The sequence below is a fragment of the Mycteria americana genome, chromosome 3 (genome assembly GCF_035582795.1).
Source record: "Mycteria americana isolate JAX WOST 10 ecotype Jacksonville Zoo and Gardens chromosome 3, USCA_MyAme_1.0, whole genome shotgun sequence".
NCBI lineage: Eukaryota > Metazoa > Chordata > Aves > Ciconiiformes > Ciconiidae > Mycteria > Mycteria americana.
This window is the reverse complement of record NC_134367.1, coordinates 75,219,728-75,241,879: the sequence shown is the minus strand read 5'-3', so window position 1 is coordinate 75,241,879 and position 22,152 is coordinate 75,219,728. Positions and strand designations below refer to the sequence as shown.

The following is a 22,152-nucleotide window of genomic DNA, read 5'->3' as shown; positions in this document are numbered from 1 at the left end:
GCTTGACTTAAGTAGGATTGACTGAACACAGTCTGATGCACTCAATTGCCCAGCATGCAGACAAGCACTACAGGCCAGAGCAGGAGAGCAAGGTTTGATGATACTATAGTCTAACTCACAGAACACCAAGATCTAATAGACAGGCTTAATAAGCTCACTCTTATCAATAAAGATGGATTAAATGGCCATAACCTTAGCAGAAGTCATCAGAGAAAAGCGCTGATTAATGATAAAACTATATCCTACTGAAACGACACAGCTGCAGACCTTGTAAAAACTACTTATATTTTTGAACAAAAAATTGCTTTTACCTAAATGCCAAATGTAGAAGGAGCACAAGTCATTGCTTACAAATTTGTTCTGCTTTACCATTGAAAGAGTGCAGTTTATTGTGAAGTTAAGAATTCCACCTCAGGGCTTTAAATAAGGAGAATTAAATAGACTACACTGTAGTTCCAACGTGTTTTTCTTCTTCTTCTTATTTGGCACTGTGATGAAAAGTAATTAAGCTCTGGCAAATTTTCTTCTTAGATGTAATTTGGACTACTTATCTAGCCTCTCACGTGGGAGCAGACTTGGCAACTAAAAAGAAACACCTGCTTTTATCACTTTAGAACAACACTTTGTCAGCTTAGCAATATGCAAAGTTTCTCAAGCCCTTGAATTCCGAGTGTGATGCTTAATAGTATCTTATTTATTCCATGTTCACAAATTTATGCATGAATGTGGCATCAAACTACCTCATTTGCTGATATGCAGAGCAAATAAGCCCTTAAGATTTGACCTCAAGCTGACAATGTGCTAAAATGAAAACAGGTAAGAAATATCAAACTGATAACTGAAATACAAGGTTACCCAGACATTCAGCTACAAAGCAGTCCCAGTGGTACAGTGCCCTCAGGTTCTGCTGTCTTAGGAGGAGATTTCCATAGCATCAGCTTGATGGCACAAAAGGGCTTGGTTGTCCCCTCGTCACCCACCAATCTGCATTTACAGCAGGGGCTATGGTGCACTCTTCAGGTTGTGAGACAAGGAGCAACCATGCTAATGCCTAAGCACAGCACAGCTCTCCTCCTCAATCATAACCTCCTGGTGGATTCTGACTCTGGGGAGGCCTGTAGGCTATGTCTGCTTTATGGATTGTCCTAGCTTTGAATGCACCACGGATACAGGATAAGAAGGATCCACATGAGTAAAATTAAAGTCAGTCACATAAGACAAGTTTAGTCTAGATGGATCCACAAAGCTTTCTGTTTATGGCTCATTTTCCCCTTCCACAGCAACCCCAAACATTCCCTTACAAGGAGCATAAGAGCTTTATTAGAAGAAACTCCCAAAAACATCTCATAAGGGCAGCTGCAGAGATCAAGGGCATTTCTAACATCCTATACCTTGCCACAGCAGGGAATGTATTTGATGAAAACACCTAGGCCTGGGAAGTAAACCACATCCCACACTGCAAAAATGACAATACTTGGATAAATAAGCAGTAGCACTATGCCTGAGAGTCAAAAAATAATCCTTCTATTGTATTCAGTACTGATAGACCATCATCAGGAGGAATGGGAAGAAGGAAGAACACCTGGAGAACCCAGCAGAGAGTACCAGAACAATCAGAGGTCTAGAAGCCAAGTTTTCAGAGAAAAGAGTGAAAGAACCGAAGGTTAATATCAGAATGAAAATACTGAGATGTTCCAACCTGAACCACTCTGTGATTCTGGGAAAAAGGATGGGAGTTTCCAAGCATATAAGAGATGGCTATAAAGGGGCAGGATACTCATTTGTTCTCCGAGTCTTCTGTGGAGAGGACAAGAAGAAATGAACTTAAATTGCGCTAGGAAGACTTAAGTTGCGATTAGAAAAGCTTTTTAACGGTAGGAATAGTGAGGTAATTGAATGGAAGAGTAACAGGGCTGTAGAATACCATCACCGAGATGAGATCATATTTAAGATCAGGCTGGATAAACCTGGAATAATTTAAAAGTAATTGAGACTAAGTTAGAGCAAGGAAATGGACTGGATGCTTTCTGAGGTCTCTTTGAGCCTATGATCTATGATACTATAATCATAAACTTTAATTTCCATCTCTGGAATCACTACTTATCTTAATTTATCAAGCTCCATCTTGAAATAATTTAGGTTCCTTGTCCTCCCTGCCCTATTTGAAAGGTCATGCCAGAATTCAGACATCATTCCTTTGATGTCAGAAACCTTGTTCTAATTTACACTCTAAATTCATTCAGAAGCAATTAACATCCATTTGATCTTAAAGCAGGTTCAATCTCAATAATTCTTCTTCCTCCCTTGTACTAATTCCTGAATGTCTTTTACAAATAGTAATATATCCTCTTCCTCAGTCTTCATTTAACTATGCTGTCTATCTCAGACACCAGAAGTAGTCAAGCTATGGTAGCACAGAGTTCCTTGCAAGCCAATTTATTTTGCTCCAACTCCAGTGCCGTAAAAGCTACACAGCCTGTTGAAAATTCCCTCATTCATTCCAGGTTAGCTCAGGTATCTCTGCTTTTCACTGCAGTTTGTGATGAAGGCATATCTCACATCAGGGAATCCCTGACACAGAAACAAAAAAGAATGTTACACTATTTTGTATTTAAATGGGTTTGCAAAACCAAATTTGCTATTCCCATTCCTCCTGTGATGCAGAGGATGTAAAGTTCACCTAACAAGAAACTTTGGGGATTCTTTTTGTGGGATATCTCCTGACCACAAAGTTCCTGTGAAGAAGGCAACACAGAAGAGGCAGTGTATCCTCATTAACAGGGACTGCACCATTACCTCAAAGGTCAATTACTGATAGATCAGATAAACCAGCCTGATACAGCTGATCTCTTCCATGCCATGACTAGAACATGTTCCAGACTGTCCCTGCTTGGGAAATGGAAGTGCAAAAGGGATTGTTAACCATCTTTGTTCTTCTGACACAATAACAGATCAAATCTATCTAATTTTGTTGCTAGGATAAGTGCGCACGCTCCAATAAATTCAATGGAATTGCTCTCGTTAAGCTTGCAGTACATTTGAATCTATCCAGGGAAAAAAAACACACTATAAACTCTTCTCCACTCTCATTTATCTCACTCCATTAAAAAGCTTAAAGCCAATGAATTTATATCTTATACATTTTTTATAATCTGTTTTATCTCTACTCTAGATATAATCTAAAATAACTTGGTCACACAAGACTTTATGTACATGGCCAAAACTAAATTGTGGAAGATAAAATTTTATCCTCCCTGTATTCAGAGTTAAATATGTCATATTTCACTATGTATTTCTCCTGTGAAGATAAGAAAGTAATCATTCATAAGCACACCAATGCCCTGTAGGACAGGGTGTCTAGATCTAGCCTTATAGGACTTAGTCAGACTTTATTTTCAAACATACACGTAAGGTTTCTACTGATGCCTAAGGAGCACACTGCATGCAGCAGAAAGCAAGATTTGCCTTTGTAGGGAATGACTTTCTCATACTTTCATTTGTATAAACATTATCTGAAGCAAACGATGTGCCAATTACAAAAATACAGCCTGAGAAGAGAATCAGGTTCCAAGGCTCGTACTGAACAACCTGGAAAGGACTCCTCTGTTGGCTTGTGAGGATTAATACTTAAATGCTCCAATTACAGATTCTTGTCTCTTGCAACCATGGTTGCCAATGGTTACTTCCTACATATGTCTCCGTTAGGTTGCCAACATTCCCATTTGTTTTGCATTAGAACAAATACTCGGAAACACAAGAACAACAGGCTGCTAAACTAAGCCAGATCGTAATGAGCCACGAATCTCTCGGCATTAGGAATGAGAATTTCTAACATTAATGCTTAGCAATGGGAATGATGCCACTGCTGGCACCTTTAAGTTAAAGCATCTTAACAAAATTGACTTAAAACGCTACACATGAACTTTAAGTTAGTGCCCGAGAAGTTTCAGGAATCGTTGGTAAAAATATCTTTTATCTTCTTTCAGAGTTTACTTATTAGCAGCTGCTTAGAAATCTAGACTGCAAAAATAATAAAAGATAAATCCACTTTTCAAAATGCAGCATTCCAGATCCAACAGAAATGCTTTCCAATGCTTCAGAAACAGCACATGTTCATGAAAATTACATAACTGCAAAGCACAGTTTATTGAAAGGTGGCCTTGTCATCCACTTGGCAGCATATGCACATGTACAGAATACTGGAATCCCCACAAACTGCAACAGTCAGAGGAAGAAGCACATCCATCCCTTGTGGTACCAATCCAAATTCAACAGTCTTGACGGGCTCTGTATCTGTGTTCGTTCCACTATCCAGAATTTCTAAACCCGCATCAGTTCATTTATATTAATTTTAAAGAGGGACAGACACATTCTAGAGTACCACAGGCTGGGGGACAACAACTTAGAAATATTGAGAAAAACTGAATCAATGCGTCACCACAGTCAGCTACATAAATATCTAAAATAATGTGTTCCCACAACAAAGTCAAATCAAAGGGACAACAGCTGCATGGGGCTACCGTAATAAAATTGTCAGAAAACTTCAATTTAGGTAACATATCTGGTTACTAGATTATAAACATAAAATTAATAACCCTGGCGGATGAGTTGTCAACCTCAAAGGTTGAGGGTGAGACTGTAATGGAGCTACTGAGAGGTCCCAGAAGGACCTCTGTAAGTCTTCTTAACACAAAACTGCAAAGTATAGTGGGATCTCTTGAAGAAGTCTTGGATGTCAAAAGGGAAAAAAATCATTTGACTTAAGTTTTATGAACCAGCAATGCTGCAGGTTTTACTGGAGCCCAAAGATTGACAAGAATTACCAAGGGTTGTTTATTTTTTTAAACTGCCATATTTTGTGAGATTTCTTTCTTTTCCTAGCAATGCCATTTCACCTGCTTGGAAATTGAAATTGCAGGCATTTGAACAAATGTATTAAAGTGATCTACCCTTACTAAAGTTTATGTAAATGTGTATGCATTCTCAGCTGAAGCTTGACTTTGTGAATTTGTAAAACATTACTCATACTGGATAGCCTTATTACCTAGACCGCAAATATATTACAGAACCTTTTTCCTTCTTTCATCTCACCAGATCGAAGCAACTCAGTATTACAGGAAGCTGAGAAATTCAGTCTTCTGTAGTGAAAGCAGTAGTTAATGCTGTGTTTAGGAATGGTCTGCACACAGCCAACCCTTCAAGCTGGCAGCTGGACTGCAGAAAGAGGGAACACTAAAGAAATTATTTTATTAGGGCAGCTGCGTATCTTCCTCATCAGACCTTCACCTTGGGAAAGTGAAGGCACTGGATATAACTGTTCTGAAGAGTTTTGAAAAGGCAGTCCTGGAGAAGCTAGAGAAACTAAAAAAATAATTTAAAAAAAAGGCTCTTAGAAGCCCACCAACATCCACACATATATACTAGAGCCTAGCATCCAGCCCCTGAACGGAAAGACAGAGCCATGGAGAGTCTTGCTGCTGGCCCACGGCTGATGAATGGACTTCCTGCATGAATGCTACCATCCATCCTATTCCTGCTGCTCTCCACTCAATTACTTTAAATTAGAGGGAGGGAAGGGAAGGCAGGCAGGCAGGAAGGAAGGTTCTTCTTCATTATTGATCTTATTTATATTCTACATTTTCTTGTTTCTGTGTTAAAACTGAAATGCATGTTTCCCCTTTTTCCTCTTCTTGCATGCTTAAAATCACCTTCTCTATTATTAGGTTTTTCACATCAAAGAATAAAGACATTTCATTTAAACTTACTCATGGTGTCTATTGAACCAATAAAGAGGAAATCCATATTTCTTATAACTTGGCAACATCTATGATATTTGACTCAATTTTTATCATAGTTCACAAGAGGACATACATTAAACATCTGAACAATAGCAGGGATTATGTACCTGACTCCCTGAAATTAAATTTCTCAAAGTACAAGCATTAAAGGAGGGAACAGGAGATTTTCAGTTCAGCCTTTTAATATGTTCCCTGGGAAGACAAACACAGTTCTGTTCTTTGCTTTTTGTTTTTTCGTGCAGAGAGAAAATTATATACAGGAAAATACAGAAGCAATTTGATAATCTCTATTTACTCTTAGGAAATAAAATACTTATGTTTCTGAGACAAACTTCAAAGAAACTAGAGCTACATTCGAGTTTCCTTTCTAATAAGTAATTTTTTTGTCTTTTAAATAGGATTCTCCATATTTTTATATGGAGGAACTTTTTAAAAATTATCTTGCAAATATCTAGAGTATTTAAGCATGAAAACTTGCATTTATACCTCTCAGCATTTATAAAAATTATTGAAGATAGAGGTAGAATTCATAACTTAACAGCTTCAGCTTTCTACGGTTTTAAATGAAGTATCTTTTACGCTTTCCCCATTTCATTTGAGTTGAAACTACTATGCAGCGTTTATTTCAGATTTTCTGACTTACAGGTTACCTGTTTCAGAAATACAGTATACACTGAGCAAACAAACACCAAAACAGCTGGTGGTAATAAACTATCTGATGCTGTCACCTTTCACATTTGGGGACTGAAAACTCTCTCATTTTGAGGCTTTTTTTTTTTTTGTAAGTCAGCTGCAGGCTGGTTGGGCTAACCTGCTGTAGGAGTTGTGCCTGCGAAAAGCCACGGGAAGGGTAGGCAGAGTGGGCCTACCCTACAAACACAAGTCCCTGGTTCAACAGTTTCACCAGTTGTAAACTTTGGAGTTTTCTTAGCAAAGTTCTTCTGATACCAACCAAATATCTGAATTTGCTCCCTGCTGGTACACTAAGTAGCAATAAGGTTGAGTACACAATCTCTGCTTTTGAAAAAGAGCTTCTGCTATCTTTAGACAAACTATATTAAGAAGTGACAGCGATTACAGGGCACCTAATAAAGGCATGTAAAAGCTAACAGGAAATAAATATCTGCGAGACAACTGGAACATAATCTTTGGTGAAAGAGCAATGCTGCCCCTTCCCTGTCATCCTGGCTGTGAGCTGAATTGCCCAGGATTTCACAATCTCAGTCAATTTAGTTCACAGCCAGCAATGCCGGCAAATTGCTTTCCAATGGAGACAGAACTTTACTCTCTCACTGACAGCCTGAATTTTAAAGAGTAGAGAGGCAGGAAAAAGGGCTGAAGACCTCCAGAAGAAATATAGACAAGGGACAGGGAAGCACAGTAAAACAGCGAAATCAGAAGCGACAATAGTTTTTGCTCCCTAACAGTGATACCCCACATAAAATTCATATTTACTAGACTATCAACATTTGTCTGTTATATCCCACAGAGCAAAACAGAACAAATAAGTACGTTTACTCCTCAAGGTTTTTTCATGGAGGGTTCCCAGTCTTCCTTCTGGTTTTTGCTCCCAGAATGACACAGAACTGTAAGTTTTCCTTAAGAAGTAAGGAAATAATTTTGTGCAGCAACACACCTATGAGAAGATCCATTTTAAAGAAAACAGTGGTTTTAAGCAAATATTACCCATTACCAGCCAGCTGATGAAAGGTGTTCATCTTGCCATCAACAGCCAGTCTCTGCTTGCTGCCATTTTATTAACGAAATACTCATTCCTGAACAATCACCCCTCTAAATAAATAATTCTCAATCAAATGCCCATTCCAAATGACACATATGAACGGCAGAATGCTAAAGAAACTTTCAAAAAAAGTCCAGATAAAACTCACAAGCCTATCCAGAGGGCATGCTGAGCTCCCCTTTAGCTCGTTGCGTCCTGTTGCCCAGTCCCTGTTTAGAAGTTACTTGGCTAAATTACTAGCTCTTTTGAGTTGAACCCTCATTTCAGGTTTTCTTCTAAAGCACCTTGCAAGCCACAAGCTCCTGGTATGTGAATAAAAGCCAGTTGCTTCCACGAAGCAGCAGCCGGTCCTTGCAGCTTTCTCTCCCTCTGCCATCTCACAACACTTGGTCCAACTCGGCTATGGATTTCCTACCCGGTTTTGAAAATTATTTTTAAAAAAATTTTTAAATTTGCCAAATTCACTGAGCTGACTAGAAGCACATTGAGCCATGCTCAATTTATACATATAAATTATTTGGTTTCCGGAGGAATGACACATCTAATAATTGCCGCCCTGCAGAGCTTTGTGCCGACGCGGTGTTAGGAGCACCAGGACTCTTGCTGCGGTCCCCTTCCTCCTCCTGCTGGCACGCACAGGCTGACAGCCCAGCAGTGGCACTGCACAGAGCTCAAAAAGCCCAGCCCAGCCCTGCGACAGACAAAATGATATTAACTTCTGAGATGAAAGTACATTAAGAGCTTTGTTGCTGCAAAAGCTCTCTTTTGCCGAGGGGGCATTACTGTTTAGGGTTTTTAGCAATACTATCAGGAAGCTAATGCATACCCATACCACTTCCCTAGCCATCAAAGTTTAGGGAAGCCAACTGGTTCTTCCTTGGCTAAGCCACATGGCAGTCTGAAAGGCTTTGACATTACTCCAGAGTATGATTCAGACAGTGATTAGGGAAAAAAAAACCAAAACTTTTTCAGATGTGTAACAGCCAAAAGATTTCCTTTCTCTTTCTTTGCAGGGATAAGGAATGGAAAGAACTTCACAACCCTGCTTTCCCTCATGTGGAGTATAACAAAGGCAAACAAGACATAATGAAGGTGCCATGGAAGCCTTTTCTTTCTAGTACAGATGAGTGCTAGGCATTACTCTGGGGGATTCGGTAATTTCTGAATGGTTAAAATATTCTGTGTTTCATTAGAAATACACTGGTTTTGATCAAAAGCGAAATCCACATATCAGTGTGATTTGCCCTTATTTGCTATCAAGAATTATTCTAATTGCTCTATAACCTAAAGCAATGTAAAATTCCACATTAAATCACTTATAAAATGTTATGCTATTTATGAACTGTTCAAAATTACTAATTTATCAATAATGCTGACAACATACATTGTGGCTTTATAGAGAGAGGAGAAAACACTCAGAAAAGCTGGTGAATATTAATGATGCCTGCCATTTGAAAAATCGCTGACATAAAAATATTAATAGTTCACAAGTTTGCTAGTTTTCAGTCCCGTTTGCTGCCAAAATCATTCCTGCCCCCAATTTTATCATATTTACAGAGATAATTTACCATTCATCAGCCATTACTTCAACAGTGTCATCCCAGTGTCTAGACAATATTTTGTGTCCCACAGCCACTGCAGTACACAACAAACCTGGCAGCATGCTGGCTAGCCACCGTTCATCAGATTTAACAGACCAGACACCAATAGAAGTAATACTGGGAATTCAAACACTGATGACAGTCATGCAAAAATCTTTTAGATGAAAGCACTGTGATTTTTTTCTTCTGGCAAAATTTACATCACCCGTTCTAATGCCAGATTTTGCTTGTTACTATGGCACACACAAGATATGCGATTAGAAATGAGTAGCTGAGGTCCGGGAGTTCCCATTTCAAGCTTCTTTCTAGTGTTCAGGTGATGGGTCACGGTGAGGGAACCAGAGCTGTGCTGACAACAGCCATTTGCCAACAGAAAAACAAAATGACTTAAAAGTGAGTTCCCTCGATCCAGTTCATCCACAGTATTACAACAGTACCACGGTTTGTGACTGCACCGCTGGGCACACCCTAACTATGGTCCTGTGCACAATTCACGGGCCTCAGATTTGTAGCTAACTCTCTGATAGCCTGGCTTCGGTTATCCCAGCCAGGTGCCATCCTGCCCACGCAAAATCACAAAATTTGGAAAAGCAGCATCAGTTTTCAAGTCTTTAGCCATTGTTAGGGAGGATGCAGTGTGGGGAGTTCATGAAAGGAGAAACTTTTTGTTTGGATGAGCAACAAATGTGGAAGAAAAATGCATTTGTTACCCAATACATCCAAATTAAAGAAATGTAAACAAATAAGGACTTTGAAAATGGATAAAATTCTGACCTCATAATGTGTTTGTCTTCCCACTTTTGCTCCTGTTCCCTCACACTCACTCTTAATTTTCAAGAACTTAAATAAAAAAAACACTTAAAAATCACTTCTTGCACTGGTTTGAAACCCATTTTCTTCACAGCTGAGACTAGCAAAAGCATTTCACAGCTCCAGTTGAGAGCAATATAGAAAAAAATGAAGATATACAAAGGACACGAAAATAGAATTAATATTTAAGCCATTCTATAAAAGATTATTCCCATTAGTAAGTAAACAATGGCTCTAATTTAGACTAATTTAAGACTATATATACTGAGCTCAGTATAGTAAAATTCAAATGAGTGGTCAAATGACCTAGTTTATAGGATAAACATATCACAAAATTTGGCTTAGAATATTTTCATTATTTAATGTATAAAATGGCCAGATAACTTTACAGTTAGAGCCCCAAGTACTGAAATCAAAGGCCAAATTCCTATTGATGTTAAGTATTTTCAATGAGGATTATTTTACTAGAATACAATCGAAGACTTCTGTTCCAGAGCTCATTATTTCTTATTCTTTTCTCTAATATTGTTACCACAAGTATTCTTTAGGCACAGGGGACAGCTAGCTCTGAGCTTTTAATGTTAATTATGGTAATCTCCGTAGACATCATCACCTCTTCTATTAATTCATAATGTAGGCATAAAGTATCAGTTCAGCTTTCTACTACAGTAGTATAGTTCAATGCACTCTAGGGGGTTTTTGCGCCAGCTTCCTCTTTAAAGTTTTTTTTATAATTCAGTAACTAAAAAATTACTTCAGAATTACACTTAAAACAGAGGGCTATTTTATTTTGTGAATGAATTAAAACCAGTAAGTCAGAAGAGAAGTTAAAGATGTCCTGGTTTCGGCTGGGATAGAGTTAATTTTCTTCCTAGTAGCTGGTATAGTGCTGTGTTTTGGATTTCAGTATGAGAATAATATTGATAACACACTGATGTTTTAGTTGTTGCTAAGTGGTGTTTACACTGGTCAAGGACTTTTCAGCTTTCCCTGCTCTGCCAGGTGCACAAGAAGCTGGGAGGGGGCACAGCCAGGGCAGCTGATCCACACTGGCCAAAGGGCTATTCCATACCATATGGTGTCATGCTCAGTATAGAAACTGGGGGAGTTGGCTGGGGGGCAGCGGTCGCTGCTCGGGGACGGGTTGGGCGTCGGTCGGTGGGTGGTGAGCGGTTGTATCACTTGGGGGTTTTTTCCGGGTTTTGTTCCTCTGTCGCTCTCTTGTTGTTTTCCTTTTCATTACAATTTTTTTTTCCAATTATTAAACTGTTCTTATCTCAACCCACGAGTTTTCTTACTTTTGCTCTTCCAATTCCCTCCCCCATCCCACCGAGGCGGGGGGGGAGGGTGAGCGAGCGGCTGTGTGGTGCTTAATTGCTGACTGGGGCTAAACCACGACAAGGAGTAAAAATAAATAACAGCACTCTCTCTTGTATTTTTTCTAGTCACATAATTCAAAGGTAATTCTGACTTCATATTGAACCAAGATGGACATTATTAATTAATATAGGCTAGGGATGGGATTCAAGATCAAGATGAAGACACCTGGCTGTGGTTATCTACAAACAGGTGTCTTCAGGCACAGCAATGCTCAATGCATTGCCTAAGGACAGCTTCCCACTGACATCTGAGACATCTTATAGCATCTGGAACATCTGGATGGGGCTCACAGATATGGCCAAAGAGCTATAAGAAACCACGTTCCTGCAATGCAGCAGCTGGAGGCCAGACAGTAAACTCTAGAGCATCTCAAATGACACTAGACATCAACATGCAAGCAACCAGACAGGATGTTTAAAGTCGCATTATAAATCAATAGAGATCTCATCACCATCGTCAGTGGAGTTTGGAGACCAATTCAATTCTTCAATTCACTCTAAAGCAGATATCTAGTCGCCAGTGAGTTGAATTGCTGCATATAGACATACGGATTTAGTGGTCTTAATCTCAAGCCGAGTCCTACCACAGATGTCTTCAAGTATATCTTTAAGTTCATCAATCACAGCAGTGTTCTAAGATTCAAATAGCAATAACTGTGCCTTGTATGACCAAAATAAGTTAACAGAAGTTACATTATTTCCCTTCTCCAGTGATCCTCAGGCAAAAACATACCCAACCAGATTCTTGTTTTCCACCCCAATTAAAGATGCATGTCAATCAAGTAAATGCTCATTTTCTTCACAGGAGAATTACTACAGACAAAAGAAAACTCAGTGCTCATCGGCAGAATACTGCTTTAGCGCCTCAAGAAGGTAAACAAGAAGCATTTGGATTTTGCCCTGGATCATTCCTCATCCACTCACCTATCTACATTAACATTTTAGTACAAATCAGGAATGCACATTTTCTGTGACTCTCCTGATGATCCCCACTTAACATTTTAAAAGCTTTATTTAAAGGTTTAACTATATATAAACCTATAAAGGTTTATTTAAAGGGTTTATTTTCTTTTATCTTTTGCTTTATTTTGTCTTATGGAAAAAATTAGGGACCTAGACACTGATGATAGCAACACATTAGTCAAGTTTACCATTTTTTTGGATTATATCCAGTTAGAGGAGCATCCCACTCACTCCCTAAACATGAAATATTAGTATTTAATGGCCTTAATATTTAAGTGCAAAAAAATGTACCCTCAAAAAATTGTTTTCAGGAACCACAGCTACTCTCATGTAGTGACTCCCCCATTACATTCTTTTACAATCAAAGCTGATTGTGTATTTTCCTCTAAAATGTTTAGCAGCCATAACAATACTTCAGTTAGAGATTAGCTACCATTGTTGTCTGAGGAATTCACAGAATCCAGTTTAGCTGCATTCTCTTTGCAAAGCATGTAAAAAATATTTTTCTTCATCAGATTTAGGAGATATTACCCACAAAAAGCACACACAATGAATAAAATTACAGTTATGAAGACAGTAAATTTGAAACACATATTATTAAAAATTAGACACCAGATGGCATCAAAGTATATGTCCTAAAATGAAGAGGTGATGGTCATGCATCATATTCGAATGAGTAGGCAAAAACTATGGGAACTCACTACTTACCAGGGGTGGATTTGGGAACCTAAAATTAGTCTGAAAATAGAAAGCTGTAACTAGGTGGCTTTTCCTCTCGTTGATATTCATTCCCGTAGCACCTAATTCTGCCATCAAGCATCATTGTCTCCAACATATTATTTAAGGATTTTGTAATTTCAGGTGTCATTCCCTCTCTTGCTCTTATGCAATGCCTTTCTTCTGAGAATTGCAGAGACTTTTATATAAATAATAAGGTATATAACACCTATGAATTAGGAAGTTCCACCTTTCACAGATGGAACCGAAAGAGAGCTAACATGCCCCAGATTTACAAAATTTCTGAAGTCATCTTCTCCCAGAAAAGATTACAATAACTCTAATTTGCTTTGGAAAATTACTGTATCCTAAGTGAACTCTCCTGCAATTTGAAGGCATCTTATTGCAGTAATATCTAACACAAAAGAGAAAGGGACTGTTATTTTTTCCTGAATCAGATTTCGGTGACATGTGTCATTACATGTCCAAAACAAGTGAACACTAATGCCATGGAGGTATCAGTCACGACTCTGTAGCTGCAGGCAAGCTCCACTTCACACTTTAAAAAAATTAATTCAAATCCTGCTATGCTCAAAAAATGCATCATATACTCTCCAACCTGAATGACCGACACAAAGTGAGTTCTCTAAATATAAGTTTAAACATAAATTCACTGATTTATGAGCAAATACATCTATATTGAACAAGAAAAATCTGATTCCTCAGAGCATTGCCATCAGCCTCAGCATGATTCAGAATGATCTTTGGCAACAGCAGGAAGCAGGTTCTTCTCATCCTGCTGCAGCCCATTTAAAGTTTAAGCGCATGTTTTATGAAGAAGCAAGGTAGTAGTGAAGCTGAGAGCAACTGTTTCTAATTGTTGTGATTAGACAGACAACAAGTAAAATCAGTCCGAGGGCTCATGTGGGAGGCCATTTTGACAGGGATAAACTTTCCTCTCCAGCTAATTTGCACACGGCAATCCTATTAAGTGGAGCAACATAGAGAAGGGGCTTACATCAAAAGTTTTCACTGATAAACGACTTCTTTCCAGCTACCACCATTCTATAAAGATCCTACAGCTGGTGACAGTACACAGAATTTGTGCTCATTAAGCTCCCCGTGGTACTGCTGCCTCCGTTACAGCATGAAAAAAAGTAACCTTAGCTGGATAACTGTGATCGGATCATACACTCAGCTTTTAAACCGTACAGGCAGAGGGACTGGCTCTTTGCTGCTGTTTTGGGGGTTTTTTTGTGTTTGTTCTTTTTTTTTTCTTTTTGGTGATATTAATCTCCATAGTACTCTTCTGAATCAATAAATCCATTACAAAATAAAGGCATTTTCATCAGCTCTGCCGGTTTTCAGCTGCTCTGCCAAAAAAAAAAAAATCTTAATTAGCCAGTATTTTTGGGCTGCTTTGTTATAACCAGCAGAATGGTGAATCTGCCCCCAACTGTTAATAATTAAAAAGTCATTTAAGGCTGCATATCTTCAAAGTATTAAAAATAATTATGCAACAGGACTGTTATGGGGTATGCTCACTTAGTATAGCTCAAAGAAATGAGATAAGAGCTACTTCCTGAGGATGTACATATAAGGTTGCCTTGCAATGAAGGTATGTATGTGTGAGAGGGGAATGGAGGAGGAGATCCTCACCTGGAAAAGACTACACAGCTCATAAAATTTTCTCCAAATATTCTTTAGTGGAATCTGCAGCTTTTTACCTAATTTTGGAAACATATAGTCATGCAGATAAGGCAGTATTAAATGGATCACTGCTGCCTCTGGAAAGGAAGATAAGTTAACCTTTGGTGCTTAGATATTCGCTTTCTGACAGCTGTTCTTCTTTCTCACAAACCCTCTGCCAAGCGAAGATTATTTGGGATTGACAAGTCTGTGCTTTGGAATAAACAAGATCTTTTCTCTGATAGAACGTTGGAAACGGATGCTTACGATACAGATAACGGTATAGTCTGTCAGGCGTATTATATAGCTTGAGGGGGTCTCAGGGAAAAGGTACCAAGCCACACAAATACCTACATAAGCTTAACAATGTTTATGAATCCATACTATTCCAAAAGATACCAAGAGAAGGAAATCTTTCCCTCACACTCTGCAACTCTGATGAGAAAAAGACAATTCTGCTTCCTACACTGTGTGAGGGTGGAGACAAAAAAGCAGAAAGAGGAGACAAGACTATGAGGCTGGAGTAGCTGATATGGAGAAATGCACACACAGCAATGCTAAGACCTAATGAAAGTACGAGGTGGTTCGACTTCTTAAAAAAATACGTATCCCTTTGGCATCATTTCCTGCACTGTAACCAACGTCAGCTGCACATGGCATAGGGCTACCAGCATTCAGGCAATCATTATCAATCAACAAACTCGCTGCCACATCCACAATTGGAGAGGAGGAAAAAGTTACAAATGGTCCCAAATTCCTCAGTGCCACTCTGTTAACCACCAGCGTTAAGGCTGCTGCTCTAACCACAACCTGTGCTTTTATCTGCAGCCCTAAAGGGTGGGTGCCATCTTCTCTTTAAGCCTTACTGGCTCCTAATTCGGGCCAGGATGCTTCACCGGTGAGGCAGCAAAGAGGCACTTCAGACTCTTTCAGTGCAAGGTCTGGAGGTCTTCTCAGTTTCTGCTCCCTCAAAGAGCGGCAGCAGTTCTAGCAGCACTTCTTGAACCCGGTACTTCAAAGATGAGCTATACTGTTACAGGAACCCAAGCTCACAGTGGTCTTCTAGACCAAACAGTCCATGGGAATCGGCTGGACTCAACTGAACACCAGGGAAGTACAAACATTTTAAGACTTCCCTAAGTTTTAGCATTTTTTTTTGAAGGGCTTGCATACACAGAAGCAGAAGTCATCTGTAACAGCTGTCACTAATTGCAGTTGCTGCCACGCATGAGTGATAACGTGATGCCCTAAAGTTCACGTGATGAAATATATTCTTTTTGTTTCCCCAGATGATGTTCTGCAGCAAAATAATCCCAAACCAAACACATTACATACATGCATATTTACATGTGTATGTGGACAAGCACTTGAAAATGACAGTTCCTCATAAATTTATCCATAAATTACCAATAGTCATTTTCAGACATGATGCAGCTTAACATACCTGTGCAGGCATCCTTGAACTCAGAATATCTCCTTTTTATTGCCAAAAGTGACATTTAATTCCAAAGAGGTGTTGAAACTTTGTTAAGCTTTACTTACTACCATACATACTACCATTCACCACTTCACATTCAAAGTTTGCTAACATCACATGGGTACAGATTTTCTGTTTGAATACCTGACACCAACCAAGCCCTGCACTTTTCTTTTACCTGGAGTAATGGATAGCTTGATGTCCTGCAATATTAAAATAGAAGTCAGTTGTATGTTTCATCTCATCGGTATGTCCAGAGACTTCAATCCAGTGTGCTATTGGGAGGCAGTAAACTCCATCTACTATGTTGCTCTGGTTGTAAACACAACTTCGATCGTGATGGGGCCCATTACCTAGAACAGAAGAAAGGACAATTGCGGGCTGTGTATCCGGCAAATCTTCCAGAAGATTTGTCGGAGATGTGAACTGAGTATTTAAGGCAAGGAGTGGTGTTTGCTGCCTGTTCAGACTGCATTTCTCATAACACATTAACACCTCAAATAGGTCTAACAGAAGCGCTGCCACAAAGCAAACGTTCAGCATTAAAATCAATTTTTGCAAATTATTTTAAAAACATTAAAGCTGTATAAGACTCCCAAACCATCAACCGTGGCAGTTACAATTTCAAGAATAATTAATTTCATTTAAGTTCCTCATCTGATGTCTGATAGTATGTGAAATCAGTGTTTATCGTTTCTGCTGTGTGACCTCCCTCTGGGGGGTTCAGCTTGCTGTGGCCCGAGGTCTAGCTCTGACATGGCACAGCAGCATCACCGTGCCCACCGTGCTTACTTCTAAGGAAATTGCCAAGCTACAAGAAAGACCTCGGAGAAAGCACAGACTACGGCCGTGCAAGATCAGAACAGTAAAACCGCAAACAAAGGTAGGACTGGTAACACTGGAATTGTTACCAGCTTAAGGATTCAAGAGGAAAAACACCAGTGTGGAAAGGCATCAAACCCCGAAGAAGAAAAGTAAGCAGGCAGCAGACAGCAACCCGACCTGTTTCAGGGAGAAGTGACGGGTCGTCCTCCTCCACCTCATTCCCAGCTGCCTGGCCAGCAAAGACTCTTCAGGCGTCCTGCTTGGGACAGGACGCACACTGACGCCTAGCCTAGGAGCTCATTAAATCCTACCTGTCTTTTTTGTTTGCTAACCAACAAACAATTGCTTTGTACTCTTCAGATGCACATGTCCCACTTACAGAGTCTGTTCATACACAGTAAAGGTTGCCCGAAGCGACCCAGAGAGAAACAGTCACATCTGCAATGCCGAGCAATCACAATTACCTAAAATGGCCTTGTCCAAAGTAAGAAATTTTTCTTACGGTTTTCCACTATCTAATATCCATTACCCCTTCTTCTTCTCTTACAGCAATAGTGTGAGCTTTAGTACAGAAAACCAATTTTTAACACCATGCCAGAGTAAGCAACTTGAATTGAACCAGGTCATGTCGTCAAACAAAAGGTTAGCTAGCCTCCAAAAATTCAGTACATGTATATTGTCCCCCCCTCATTTTTACATACTTATTGTAATACTAACTGCCATGTAGGAATTATTGTGCAGATTAGAAGTGACCTAGTCTATGGTTTGCTTTTAATGTAAGCCTGTTACACTTATGCATTATTAATCATGTTAGAACATTTCTGAGTAAAATTATGCCCGAAGGAATATCTTCAATTTCACACTGCACGTAAATGCATGATCAACTTCCAAGCACCACATTTAGGGAAATTTGCTGGAGCAAGAATATTTTGGGAGATGTATTAATGCAATGATTACAGAATAAGACTAACATTTAATACTAAAGCTCAAACGATCTCCTTATTTCCAGATGACACACAGCACATTCTATCTTAATTGTGAAATATTATTATTTACCAAAAAGAAAAAGAAAATACTATGCAGAAAACTATTTTCTCTTTCTATATTGCTGAACCATTATGCATCATATGCAATGGTAAGACAAAGGTGAGCAAGATCAAGACATCGCTCCTGAACCTACAAATCTTACCATTCTATTTCTACCTCACATTTCTAATTGTCTACATATTCTTACCACTTTTAAACAATATTTGAAGACAGCGGTATACATCGACAAATACAACAGCATAACAAAACCTACGGATGTTTATAACACTTAATTGACTTCATGTATTCAGCAAAACCTTTACAACCACAAATAACGCATCTTGCCTTCCCCATTTTACCTCTCATAACTGCCTGTAGCGATGCACATCGCCATGGCCCTGCCCAGCCATCACAAGGCCGCGTCTGATCCTGACCCCCACCCCCCCACCCACGGGCAGAGGGCTTGTCCCAGCCTCAGCCCCGTCCCCAAGGAGGTGCCCGATGCCCAGGGCTGGGACTGCCCCCTGCCCCCGGCTGCCTGCTCCTGGCTGCCAGCCCCGTGAGGCGTCCCTGCAGTCCCCAGCCCCCACGGGGCACCAGCCCTCCCTGCACCCTGGCAGTTTTGAACCATGTTCTCAGGATCGCTGGCTCTTTTGCTGCTCACAGCCCTATCTTCCTTGTACGCAGGCACCCTTGTACCCACGCTGGCTCCTTCAAGGACTGCCCCTTCCACTGCTCACTGCTGTGCTGAAACTCCCGCCAGGGTTTCTGCGTGAGTTTTTGCAATCGCAATCTATGACCGCTCGCTCCTGCTTAATTTCTTCTTTCCTCGAGGTGCCAGTCAGTCCTACAAGACAACAAAGCCTCACTCTTCTTTGTCTTCATGATCTCAATCGCATCACTACATGCTTCCTACTTTCCCATCCCCAGCTGCTTGAGGTGCATGTACTTCTGTCATATCTGCCAGTTTTACTGTCCATCCTCCTTCTCCTCCAGTTTTAATTCTTGGCTCTTTTTTCCTTCCTTCTCTATCATCTGCCTTCTTAAAGGGCAGTAACCTCCTTGCCTTGTAACCTTTTCACCTTCACCATCATTCATTCCCTTACCTAGCTTACAACCACACACGAAAGCGGGGCCAAGAGTAAATTGCCACAAGACGTTTGTTTAATTTGTTCCCTCAAGCAGGTTTTGTCAAATCTCATTCTGAAAAGCTTCCTTCTCTAATTGTTATTTATCACTGTTGATTTTTCTGCACCACTCAACCTCACCTTCCCGCTGTGGTCTACAGTCAAACAAGAATCTCAAAAGGTATGTTTCCATTTTGGCTGTAATACTCAGGTAAACAATAACAGCTTGCATTCATAACATTTTTCATGAGAATCGCACAGCTCTTTACTACTCCTTACATTATATACCAATCTATGAATTAACAACCCTCTTACTGAAATATGATGTCTGTGCAACTGAGTGTATATGAATATACATTCAACATATATATTCAACATATATATTAATGTGTGTATATATATTCATGTATTTGTTGAATATATATTCAATCAATAGAGTGATATAATTTCAGATAGGAAGGAGAGAGTGCTACCATCTCCAAGAAATACTAATTTAGAGAACAGTATGATCATATTGAGCTGTTCAGGAAGCTGAATTCCCCATTCCCCTTGCAAGAGTTATGAAAGAAGGCAATTACCACAAACGACCAGGATCTCACTACCCAGGCAATATTCAAGCGATATACAAGCACTTCTCGCCACAGTTTGCTTCACAAGATGCATTTAACAAATGAGTCTCAAAAAAAGAGAAAATTGTTGTATCAGTTGACACCATGCTTCTGCTAGCACAGTTTGTCACAGGAAAACCATAATATTTTGGACGCCATAAAACAACAATGCAAGGAAACAGTTTCAGAAGTAGAGCCAGATGACAAGTTTGGAGGAGTACTTGTAGAACTCATCTATAATTTAGAGCTGCTATAAAAGGGTTAAAGATTGAATTCTCTTAACTTTTATCTTCCAGAGTCATTTAATACAAAAATAAGTCAGCCAATGAAGCCAACTTTCATTCAAGGTAACTGATCATAAACCACGTTTTAAATAGAAAACAATTAGCATCACTTACATGATCTGTTATATATTTGCAGAATGCCTACGGCTAGGAAAATGGGCACAGCTTGGGTGATGAGCAGAAATCATTAACTGGATAATCCTCAGTTCTTCCTTTTCCACCCCTATCTTTTTAAACCTTTCCTCATGAGGAAGTTTCCTCTGTCTGAAGCAAGGTGCATCAGCCTCATGGTGTGAGGTACCTCCAGGCAAAACATGCCTTAGTCTTATCTTAGCCCCTTTATCTCTGCTGATGGAAGCAGGCTCCTTGCATCTCCTTTGTGGTAATTACATGACTCTGTCAGACTCAGAAGAGATGGCCCAAGACTTCTCACAAGTACAGGAAGAGTTTGTGCCAAGAATGAAAAAGCTTTCAGAGTCAGAAGCAGGATAAAAATCTGGCACACAAAGTGAAACTCTCCCCTCCCTCGCCGCGACAGGCCAAGCAAAGTCCTTTCTGGATTTGGATCCCTGGAGCATGGGGACTTTCCCATGCCCAGGACAGCAAGTTGGGCAGGGTGTTAGTTCCCGGCAGCAACCAGCAGAACCACAGATCAAAGACCACCGCTTCCTCGCTCTCTCTCTGGTCCAGGGCTGTTTGTGGGGTGTGGTTGGTTAGTCTGGGAGGAAACAAAGCACCTGATCAAGGCAGTGGGACCAAGCTCAGCAGAATCCAATTCTTCTCAGTGCATCAGAAATGTGTTGCAGCCCTTCCTAATTTGTTACCTTCTGCTCAGGCACCAGAGAGAAAAGATAGAGGCCAGAGAGAAGTGCCATGAGACTGCATGTATGCAGAGTCTGGACATGTCTGCTCATGACTGAAGCTGCTCATACCCACATCAACTTCCTACTCCACTTTTTTCCCCCCACAGGTCCCAGTTATCTGCATTATCTGAAAGGCCATCGCACCTTTGGATGTTCTAAGTGACTTCCTAAGAAGTCAGACCCAGCAACCCATCCCCACAGAAACTCAGCTTTATTACTCACTTCTCAAATGCGCAAAGCATTTCACAAAGTAAATTACCAGAACTGAAGGCCTAGTGCTGAAGTTTAGTTTCTGTACCTGAAGCTCGGAAAGGTCCTACCTACAAGCCGGGAAGGCTATCCTGACCATGCTGGGCAACCGTGTCTGTCAGGGCGCCTCTACATCACCGCCTGGCATGGTACAGAGAACATCCAGGATTTAATTTGCTGCAATCCAACATGCTTCCAGGACCACAAGTGCACATCACATCTTCACCAGCAACAAAGCGTGCACCACCGGCCAGTCCCAGGCACATACCACTCATGCAGAGATTGAACGGCCAGAGGATTTTGCATCCCTATTACAAGCTGGGTGTGAGGAGGGAAACAGCTTGAAGCATACCAGTGCTGAGTGCAAGGGCATACTGCAAAATCCCTAGGGGAGCTGCAAGGCAAATTCTCACCAAAGGGAAGCCTTTGGTGCATAAATTGTTCATGTAAATACATCTGTCCTCTTACACTGACTAGTCTCCCCAAGCTTACCCAAACGTTGTACAAAGACTTCACGATACTTTAAACAAATCGCCCATGACTCCACCAGTCTCCAGAGTGGGAATTCATCACAACTCTCATTTAAACGCCCTGCTCAGGCACAGCAGCTGTGTGCCTCCTTGCCAGCGTTCATAAAACAAGAGCACCAGTCCCAGAACCAAATGCTGGGGTTTTTTTTTTTACACGTTGCTCACAGCACACAACATCAGACCACTGGGTAGGTTTCCAGGTATTTTTAATATGAAATAAACAGTTATTTGGGTGAAATTTTAAATTTTTTTGTAGTCAGAGAAACATTGTGATGCCTCAAAGATTTAGGGGAATTTTAACAGCATTTCAACTTTTCTGTTCCTAGAGCCAGTAGTAAAGCAAAGAAAATCAAATCTGTTTTCCACTCACCTGTTCATCTTTGCAGAAAAGAAAACAAGCACGAATGCCCTTTGAGAAAGGGCAACACACAAACACTTTTCACAGCTCAAACCACTCTAAATTAG

General features: G+C 40.1%; 1 protein-coding gene across 2 annotated transcripts in view; it reads right to left on the bottom strand.

The window, feature by feature from the left end:
- Positions 1-22,152, bottom strand: part of EPM2A (EPM2A glucan phosphatase, laforin) — a 42,493-nt gene that overhangs the window by 11,460 nt on the left and 8,881 nt on the right. For both annotated transcript variants that reach the window (XM_075499061.1, XM_075499062.1), the window contains exon 2: positions 16,354-16,528. In XM_075499061.1, the coding sequence (XP_075355176.1) occupies positions 16,354-16,528 (175 nt within the window). The remainder of the gene's footprint in view (positions 1-16,353; positions 16,529-22,152) is intronic.